The sequence below is a fragment of the Martes martes genome (assembly GCF_963455335.1).
Source record: "Martes martes genome assembly, chromosome: 8".
NCBI lineage: Eukaryota > Metazoa > Chordata > Mammalia > Carnivora > Mustelidae > Martes > Martes martes.
The window spans coordinates 6043656-6054078 of record NC_137895.1 but is presented as its reverse complement, the minus strand read 5'-3'; the positions used below and the strand labels follow the sequence as shown (position 1 = coordinate 6054078).

Sequence of the window (10423 nt, the reverse complement as noted above, 5' to 3'; positions counted from 1 at the left end):
TGGTGAGTCTTTCGTGAGAACCTTACCCAGCGCTTGGATTAGGGCCTAATAAGGTAGGCGCTAAAACCTCACCCGGGGTCAGAACAGGTGGTTGATTCTGGTTCTTGCCAGGAAAATGAACCCCATTAGTTTGGGATTATTCTCCCCATTTAATGGACGAAACTAGAGGCCTCGCCCAAGAGTCCCACTGCAGCTCAAGTGAGTGGTTGGGTTAGAAGGTTAACCCAGGCAGGATCCCCCAGCTGTGTACCGGGGCGGCACCACCCCACCGCTCACCCAGCCCCAGGGCTTGTCAGACACGGGTCTCGAGGGGGGCCCCGTTCCCACTTGGTGTCCAGGGACTCTGGTACTGTCTCTGCTGGAGGCCGAGGGATGTTTGGACCGTGGGTCAAGGGGAGGCTCAGGGGCCACGTCCAGGCCCAGAGCCTCCAGGTGGAGGGTCAGGGGGGCCGGGGGGCACATGCAAAGGAGGGCTGGGACTGCTTTTCCTGGGAAATTGCCATTTGCATAGTTATCAAGCCCCCTAGGGCCTGGGGGCAGCAGAGGTGGGGGCTCTGTCCCCAGTCCTTAAATGCTACCCTTGGAGCTCAAGGGCACCCAGACCCCCAGCGCGTGCTCCCCGTGCAGTGTCACAGTTTCTGTCTGGCTCCGTTATACTCTTTAAATCCTTCAATAGAGTTTTACGTTTTTCTCCGTAAGTCTTAAAGCATTTTTTTTAAAAGATTTTATTTATTTGATAGACAGAGATCACAAGTAGGCAGAGAGGCAGGCAGAGAGAGGGGGAAGCAGACTCCCTGCTGAGCAGAGAGCCCGATGCTGGGCTCGATCCCAGGACCCTGGGATCATGACCTGAGCCAAAGGCAGAGGTTTTAACCCACTGAGCCACCCAGGCGCCCCAGAGCATTTTTTAAAAAAAAAATCAGATTTCATTCTTGACTAAAAGCCTCTGTACCTGACGTGCGTATCTGTCTGCTACCGTATTTTCTGGTTGTCTTGTGGTTATTGATTTTTATATGTCCATCTGGTATCTGGCAACCTTGAAACTCTCGGTGGTTCCAAAAAGTAATTCTCAGCTTAGTCTGTTAAGTGTCTGTTTTTGACTCAGGTCCTGGGATCGAGTCCCACAGGGGCTCCCTGCTCAGCGGGGAGCCTGCTTCTCCCTCTCCTCCCCCCAGCTAGTGTGCATGCACCTGCTCTCTCTTTCAAATAGATAAAATCTTATAAAAAAACTACAAAAGGTGATTCTGTGTTTTCTACATAAAGGCTCATTGCATATCTGCTAGAAGTCCCTCTTCTGTCTCATCAAACTGATCACATGTTCTCTGGCGGCTTGAATGTTCTCCATCTTTTATTCTTCGAGCGGCTTCCCCTGACTTGCTGAGACCGCGTCTCACTGAAGTCAGCTTGTTGCCGTTTGTGCTGGTGCCGCTGCCCAGACCCCGCACTGTTCTCCTGTGTGGAGGCTCCCTTTTCTATTTTTAGTATTTTATTAGTATTTTTTATTATTTTTATTTTCTTATTTGACAGAGACAGCGAGAGAGGTAACACACACAGGGGAGCAGCAGAGGGAGAGAGAGAAGCAGGCTCCCCGCTGAGCAGGGAGCCCGATGCGGGGCTCGATCCCAGGACCCTTAAGATCATGACCTGAGCCGAAGGCAGACACTTAAGCCACACTTAAGTGGCAGACACTGAGCCACCCAGGCGCTCTCCTTTTCTGTTTTTAAACAAGCAGAACTGAAGTCTGACGGCTGGGTAGGGTGTCAGCGCCTAGGGGGGTGGCTGGAGGTGGGTCCCTAGGCTGGGGTCATAGCTTTTAACTGCTGCCTAGCGATCTGGAACGGAGGTAGAAGGGTTACGCGCTCCCAGCAGTGCTTGTGCTGCAGTAAAGTTGCTAGCAGCATTCGAGAGCTTTTAGAAATGCCACCTGATCCTCCCCGTGGGGTTCAGGTTCATGCTGATCTGTTGGTTTTTTGGGGGGCGGGGGGCATCGTTGCGGGTCTCAGGCCTGCACGCTTTTTAACCTGCCTGCAGGTGCTGCCCTCAGCAGGTGGTTGGACCCCCCGCCACCACCAGGACCCTGCAGGGGAAGGTGCTGTCCTCACAGGTGCGGGTGGCATATGTCAGGCCACAGGCCTTTCGTGGCCGTAGTGGCTGTGTTTACATGTCTGATTTCTCCAGCCTTCACTCCTGCTGGAGCTTGTCTTTCAAGCTGGGCTTTCATCTGGAACAGACCTAAGACTTTACCAGCTTTCCCTTAGGAAATGGAAACAGCCTTCTTGAGACAAATTCTGGGCACATATTCTCTCTGGAACAATGCTGTTCTTCTGTACCCTTTCTCAAAGGCCCCAGACCCTCAAATACCTGTCTGTGCCCTCGATGACATCGCAGCGCGTCCATCTCTCTTGATCGTGTTTTGGATGCCCTGTTGACTGTCCTGTCTCGTCTCACCCAAGACACCTGGAGGGTCCACACTTACCTCTGCGCCCCCATGAGCTTGTGCCCTGGCTCTGTGTCTCCAGCCACCACCCTTTAATGGGGAAAGCACGTCGTGTGCACACTCTCGCCTACACCCTGCATCCCCGGCGGGCACCTGTGCATGTCCTGCCAAACGTGAACGCTGTCCACCCTGGCCTGGGGAACGGGGGAGTGGCTCTGGCCTTTCTTGGATTCATCGTGAACTTTTCCAGGTCTCATCTTAATGAATATGTACCTTGAAGGTTAGGGATCCAACAAGATAATGAGAGGGTCCTATCCACTCAGAGCAGGCTAATGTGAAGAATTACAGAATTTTTAAGAGCCCAGGACAATAAGACAGTGGGTTGACGTGCAGTTGTCCCTCCGCATCACACAGGTGCTAAGTGACAGCTGGGATTTGAGCTCAGGTCTGTGGGTTCCTTATTCGCCATTATATTCTAGCCCTAAGTCTGTTTGGTATGGTGTGGGCTAAGTTGCAGTGACCTTGGTCACGGACTCTCCTACCCCGCTATCTCGGGATGATGGGAACAATTCCGACGTGGGAATCCACGGTTGTAACAGGAGAGCCTCTGGCTGCAAGGAACTGGAAACTCACTGAGTTGGGTGTTATTTTTCCTACACAGCGAGGGTGGCTGTGACTTGCAAAAATACAAGTGTTTGAGAAGGCCATCAGAGAGCCAGGCTCCGTCCCTCTCTCCTCTGCTTTCTTGGCATCTTGGTTATCCTTAATGTTCAGCACCTTGGTGTCACAAAGTGGCTGCTGCAGCTCCAGCCTTCCCTTCTGTGTTGAAGGCAGCAAGTGGGGAGAGGAGCTGCCCTGGCTAAAACCCCTATGTGAGACCTCTGAGACCCCAATGCCCAGAACAGGTTGCATGCCCACCACCAGCTAAAAGGCATGCTGGGAAAGTGAGCAGGAGAGCCACAGTGGGCTTCGATGAACGAGGGTTCAGTCTCTTTCTTCTCCCCCAGAGAAGAAATGTCCCACACAGGACCCCTCTCCAGGAACCTCTTTCTGAGCACCTTTCTGCAGGAGCATGGCCCGGAAGTTCTGGAGGTCCCTGGCATGACTGATCTCGTGGAGTACTATGATCCGGGGCCCTCCCCTAACAGGTAGGTCCGTCAACACTCCACGGGCCCCACCCACTCCCATTTCTGGCCAGTGACCTTGGGGGTACAGTTGGAAGAACAGGGCCCCAGGGTGGAAATTCCCCAGGTGTGCTCATGAGGCCTGTGCCCCGGGTGAGGCCCCTTGGCGCTGCTGTCAGCCCACAGAGGCCCTCGGCTTCCAGCATATTCCCAGGATGGACCTTGGGCACCACTGCCAAAATGGCTTAAACCTCTGGCTTTAGGACTGGGGACCTCCTGGCCCTCACTGACCATGGTGTCTCATCAAGGCCTCTTGATGAGATGGTTGTAATTTTAGAAAATCAGAAGTAGCCCGAGGAGGCCCCTCCACACACAGGGTCGGGCCCCAGGCCGCCGGGCAGTGAAGAGGGGATCTCCCCAGGGCCGGCCCCGGGCTCCGGGTGCTTCCCCTCTGTTCAGGTCTCAGGCATCTCTTAGGCCTTAGGGCCTGGACCTGGGGATTGGAGCTGGCTGGGATTTTAGAGCTGGAGGGACCTGAAAATCTGCCTCTTGCCCTGTCCTGCTCCACTTGGAGATGACAACAGGGGACATTCAGCGTGGGGCACTGTCTTCCTGAGGTCCCCCGGGGTATCGAGATAGAGGCCAGTCCCTGCCTGGGATTGCCAGCCAGACCTCCCCGGCCTCCCATCCAACCTTCCGGCGCCTCTGGAATAGAGAGCACAGACCCCAGAGAGACTGGGCAGGTGGCTGGGGCTGCGCCGGGAGCCACTGGGACGCATGTCCACCTGGAAATTCCCAGATGGAATGTGGGCAAAGCCCTGAGAGCAGGACTGAAGCCAGCCTGGAGGGTGTAGGATCTGGAGGTCAGGTGTGAGTGCACGGACCTCCCTCCCTCCCTCCCATCCAGGATTCGATCAGTGAGGAGGGCACTGGTCAGCCCCTCCCTTCTGAAAAGGGTGATGACAACAGGTGGTTTCACGATTGGGGGCGCAGGGAACAGGTCCTAGAACCCCTCCCCACGAGGAGGAGGGACAGTCGAGACCCTGTGGGAAGCCAGTCCCAGTTCTGGGGAGTTCGGGAGCCCCAGCACGCCCAGCCCCATTGCCCACCTTTGCCACCTTTCCTGGCAAGCCTCCAGGTGGGCGGCCTCTCCCAGGGCTTCCCAGCTCTCAGTGTTCCTTGGAGGGGGAGGACGGCTGTGACAGGGAGGCGCATCTGCTGTTCACGGGCCCTGATTGTGTCTGCCCTCCCACGAGACGGGAGGAGTGGAGTCCCCCCAGGGATGGGACCTCGCTGGTCTTTTCTGAAGCAAAGCAGGAGCCAGAGGAGGGGTGCGTGAAGGTTCCCACCTCGCTCTGTGCCACACCTTGCCTCCCAGAAACCTGGGGCCCGATCTGCCAGGCGGGCCCAGGTATGTGGGGCGTCACCGCACAGCCACACCCCTAATTCTCCATGCCTCCTGCAGCAGCAACCCCGACGATGTGGCCATGCGGCTGGCCTTCATCGGGGACGAGATGGAAGTGAGATGGATGCTGCCCCGCATTGGCGAGCTGCCCGGGATGGCTGTGCACAGGTGGGCGGCCCCCAGGCCCTGGGACGAGAACCGCTCCCGTCCCGGGCAGCCCTGCATCCCTCCCCAGCCCCTGCACCGCGGCAGCAAAGCAGAACCCAAGTGCCTTTCTCTGCTGCTTCATCAAGCCAAGACCGAACTTTTCCCAAAGGGTCTTGACTTAAAATGCTGACGGGAAGGTGGCGAGCTTAGCGGAGCTGTGTGTCCTGCTTGGTGGCCTCTGTCCCGAGCCCACTGTACTTTCATGGTTGGCCAGCATCTCTGTGGGTTTCCAGATGCTCACAGGACTACTCAGGCTGGGGGTGTACGAGCCCCTCCTCGGGGCCACAGCGGTGTGGTCTCTTGGTCCCCAGAGAGGCAGCCTTCTGCTGGGGTGCCCGGGCCTCCATCAGAGCAAGGGACAGCTCCCCTCCAGGGGGAAGGACCTGCCTCCTTGGGCCTGTGAACAGTGGAGCCTTTTCCCCACGGCCGGCTTCAGAACCCCAGACCAAACCCCCGTGGACTGGTGGGCGGAGGAAGGAAACAGGAAGTCAGATGACGGTGGAGGGAGACGCTCGTCGGCGGAGCCACCAGGGCAAGGGGACAGAGTGGCAGTGTGTGGGGGGGGGGACACAGCCCTCTTCTCCCCACAGGGGTCCCCTAAAGGAAAGGCTGCAGCCCTGTCCCCGTTCCCGCAGTAATGGCCCTGCCCCCCCTCCCCTTTGTCACAGCTTGGCTTTTACCTACAACCAGATGGGCCTGAGAGGTGTTCTCCGAAGTTTCATGGATGGTCTCACTCACCTCAGGGAGCACATACGGATCTGGAGCTTCCTGACCTTCAGGAACAGGGTAACTAAACCTTGAGATTGACTTACCTCCTGTCCATGGTGCTGCTCGCAGCTCGGGAGTGGCCGGTTGCCGCAGACCCTCCCCCTCCCTGTTGTCCTGCCTGCTTCCCCCCTTCTGCTGGGCTCGGGCTCTGAGACTGTGGTTCACGGTCTCGGTCTCGGTGCTCGGACTCTTCAGCGGGTTTGGTTGCTTCCACGCCTGTTCCGTGCTGTCCCCTCCCCTGGAGATGCCTTCTGCTGGCAAAGGGACCGGTTCCTCACTCATCTGCCCCGCATGTGCGTCTCCTCCCGAACCGCTTTCCTGACCACTCCTCCTCCCTCCGGCAGCTCATGCTCCCACCGTCCCCAGCCGATGAGCAGCCTGGGTGGGGGGGCTTCTCCTCCTCTGTCCTCTGGCGTGTCCTCGGCCATCTCCCCACCTGCCTGTGCTGCTCTTCCTGGTTTTTGTCCCCGACCGTCCGGTTTGGAGATGCTCCTGCGTCCCCCACCTTCCCTGACTCGTCCTTCCCCACCCCGGCCTCAGCCTCGCGGGCTCATCCCAAGGAGCCGCAGAAGGAGCCACCCCTTTTCCGGGCTGGAGGGCCTCACCTCTCCCCCCCTTCGTCCCACAGGTGTCCCCCAACCCAGGGCGCGGGCTGGTGCTGTCCCTGCTGCTGCTGGTGGTGCTGCTGCTAGGCTGGGGGCTTCAGGTCCTCCAGTGACGCCAGCTGCTGCTCGGGGCGGGGGGCGGGGCTGGCCTCGCCCCCCCTGGCCGCCACCCTGGAGGTGGCCTTGTTGGGTTTGTTGTCTTTTTAACGGTTTTCTGAGGATGCCTTTTTTATATTTAAAACGGAGTGCTGGGACACTACTGAGGTTTCGTACTAGTTTTTTTCTTTTTCTTTTTGTAAGAGAAATGAATTCATTATACCTCTGGGGTCGTTGCTGGTTAACTGCCCGTGCCAAGGCCTGGCTGGGCCTGCTCTCCTGGCCCCAGACCACGTGTGGTGGTGGCCTGTCCCGGGAAGGAGCCTTCCTCTCGCTGGGGGGCCCTGTGGCGGGCCATGGGGGGAGTGCTGGCCACACCCCCGTGTCTGTGATGCCCAGGGCAGAGAGAAAATCTGCTGGAATAGATTTCTGAGGGGTGAGGAGAGCTCAATAAAATGTTGGTTTCCAGCTGGTCTCTGGTCCTCTCTGGGGGTTTGTCGCATGGGTTGCCTCTTGCCCCCGGCGCGAGAATCAAGGGGGAGGGGAGAGAAGGGGCAGGGCGTGCGCCTAGCCACCTGTGCGTGATCACACACCTGCAGGCTCTTTCCTGCACCTGCTGTCATGAAGTTTGGCCCGACACAATCAGGTTTACACCGCCTCTTGTCACGCCTGGTGCCTGAAATGTACCATTAGGGATTATTTCCTTTGGGCTATCAGGCTCTTATAATTGGCTGCCTCCCCTCCCCACATTTGCTCATCCAGCACTCCCTGCTGGAGCGGTGCAGCCTGGGGGGCCGCTCACGCAGGTGTGCTGCGGAGAAGGGGCTAGACCAGGAGCACCCACCGCAAGGGCTCAGCCCGCCCCAGACCTGGGCCTAGTGCTGTTCCTAGACCCCGTCAGGCCCTCCAGAACTAGAGCTCTGGCTCCTCGACCCCCCACCCTGCCCCAACAGTCCCCCTATCTCAAAAGCCAACCCTGGGCTGGGGTGAGTACCTCACCTTCTGCAGCCTCCTCTTCCTGTCCCCTTCAGGTCCTGGATTCGGAGAGCCTTCCCGGCCCTCCGCTCAGCCCCAGAGCTGATGCAGCAGACAGTGACTCGCTCCCAGCTGCCCCTCTGACCCTTGCGACAGAAGGGACCCTCCCAGACACCACCGGGCTTTCCATGTCACAGTGCTCCAGAGTCTGGCCCTTCACAGCCTGACTTCACCTCCTTTCCTGTGTAAACGGTCCCTTGGGGCTATGTCAGGCCCTCCCCAAGCCTCACAGGGCAAGCCCAGAGCCTGCCAGTTCCCAGGTCCTTGCTGGGAATGTTCCATCCTGACATCCTGCTCCACCCAAAGGACACTCCGCCCCTGGACAGATACCCACCAAGTTTATAGACCTGGAAGTGACCAGGGCTTTCCTGTGTGACTGCACTGACCCCTAGGCCCCGGGGGTCCACTGGAGAATCCGTGGCTGGGGATGTGAGGCCAAACCCAGATGAACCTCTTCCGGGAAGTCCTCCCTAACCACCCGGGAGCAGCTTGCTCCCAAGCACTCCGGTCAAACTGCCCACGTGCCCACCCCTTTGTCAGTGTGGCTGGGGCCGCCTGCAGCTTCTCAAGGAGCTTGGGGGCTCTTCAGAGCGGAGGGAATGGGGATGCTCATGCCGTGTCTTCTCTCGGCAGGAATCTGGGGACCCTCTCCGCAAGTGTCCTAGGGTTTGCAACATTCTTCCCACCCGTGGATGTCAGAGGAGCCCCTACTTTGCTAAGCTTGGCCACGGGTTCTGGGGTTGTGAAGATACGGTCCCTCAAATCTCACATTCTATTTAAAAAGCACATAAAGAAGCTAAGAACTGGGGGCTGTGTTCTGAGAGCAACAAAGGACTGAGAAAATGGGGGGTGGGGTGGGTGAGACCGGAGGACCAGGCCTGTCTGGAGCTGGCTGTGGAGAAAACGAAGGAAAGCGTCCCCCAGCTAGGGGGAGCAGCACATACAAAGGCCCTGGGGTGGGAGACCTGCCTGAGCGTGAGGAAGCTGGAAAAGCCAGCTTGGGCTGGTGTCTGATCGACTGTCTTGTCTGTTCATGCCCACCCTGGGGCCGTGAGGAGCTTGCCAGTCTTTGCACTCCCACACGAGGGGCAGCCTCGTGACCTCCGAAGCTGACGTGGAGCTGGCACTTGACCTGCTCCAGATGGCCCAGCCTGCGAGGGGAAAACTGAGGCCCAGAGAAGGAAGGGGTCAGACCAGAGTGGCACTGGGATCCTCTGACCCCAACCAGACTGGGATCTTCTGCCCACCAATGCCTTCCAGTCGGCCTGCGGAGGGTGGTGAGACCAAGGCCCAGATGGGGAAAGGGTCATGGTCAAACCCAGTCTGGCTGATCCACGTGGCAACTTCCACAAGCTGCAAACAGGTGTTTAGCAACAGCGATAGCAGAAATCATCCAACCCCAAAAAGGAAGGACTGGAGGCCCATCCCTCCTAGGAAGGGCGCAGGGGTGCCATGGTCACCCAGCAGCCTCGTGATCCCTAGAGCATCAGCCCAGGATGCTCCCATCTCCTGCAGCCCCTCTGCAGCGGGGCCCAGGGGCACTGCCACAGGTCGGGGGGACACAGACGCCTACCCTCTGAGGGCCTGGGGTGGAGGCCGCTGGAAACAGTGAAGCCCCTTCCCAGAGGAGGTGACAACGCTGCAGGGGCCCATCATCTTCGAGGTTTTAGAGGCTTTTGATCACGGCCCTTGGTCCAGTCAAGATTTCTGGAGATGAGGAGGCGAGAGTTGATTCTCAGAGAGCACGTGCCTAGGGAAACCCACTCCTTCCAGGCACCCAGTTCTAGGCTGGCTGAGGGAGGCAAGCCGCTGGGAAGAGAAACGGGCCCAGGGTCTCCACGGGTGCGGGACACAAAAGTGGTAGCAGGTGTGACTCCTACCTCGGGGCGGGCCAGCACCGGGACCACTGATGGCGCGGGGTAGTCTCCTCAAGGGGGCAGACACTGGCCCAGGTCCTACCAAGACAGGAGGTAGGATCTACCGCAGCCCCTCAGGCCCTCACCCCGGACCCTGGGCTCCCCCCAGAACTCCCCTCCCCACCCCGTGCTTCTGCCACTCACCCAGACTCAAAGTCTGCAGGGGTGGGGAGGGCGAGGGCCCATCTACCCCGCCCAGGGCTCCCACAGTGGAGGTGCGAGCTGCCCGCCCGCACCTTTGGGTTCCCCCGCTGGGCGGTCCCTGCGGTGCTGGCAGAGACGTCGCCAGCTTTCTGGAACCAACCTTAAGGCAGCACCAGATGCCCTTTGATTGCTGTCTCCTTCTCCCTCCTCTGGCCTGGAGCCTGGCCGGACCCTGAGGAGAAGGGCCGTGCCCAGAGAAGCAGAAAGGCCTGCCACGTGGGATCACCCGCCCTCCGCGGCTTCTCCGGGGCTCCCGCATGTGGGACGGTGCTCTGCAGAGTGTGACTGCGATGCTGTCCTGCCCACAGCACAGCCAGAGCTCCTGAGCCCAGACTGCAGAGAGTCCCAGGGGCGCCGGCTACCGCAGCGCTCGGAAGAGGGTTCCCACAGACTCCGCACGCTTTAAAAATAATAGCAAGGTTTGGGCAACCCTCTGGGTCCCCTCCCTCTTGGGGAGCTCTGTACTATTGCTCCGCAAACTTCGCTTTGCTGCCCACCAAAAATAATAACAATAATAATAGCCAAGTTTCTTTGCGAATGTTTGAAAATTTCTTAAAATGGGAGTTTTAAGAGATGGTTCTCCACTGAACTCCAGAGAACACTCAGACTCAGGCCATGGGAAAGAG

General features: G+C 58.6%; 1 protein-coding gene across 1 annotated transcript; it reads left to right on the top strand.

Annotated features, from left to right (window-relative positions):
• Positions 1-2985: 2985 nt before the first annotated feature.
• BIK (BCL2 interacting killer) lies at positions 2986-7115 on the top strand. The gene is made up of 4 exons (XM_080812167.1): positions 2986-3585; positions 5027-5134; positions 5842-5959; positions 6570-7115. The coding sequence occupies exons 1-4, from the start codon at positions 3410-3412 to the stop codon at positions 6657-6659; spliced, it is 492 nt and encodes a 163-aa protein (XP_080668293.1). The 5' UTR covers positions 2986-3409; the 3' UTR covers positions 6660-7115.
• The last annotated feature ends 3308 nt before the right edge of the window (positions 7116-10423 follow it).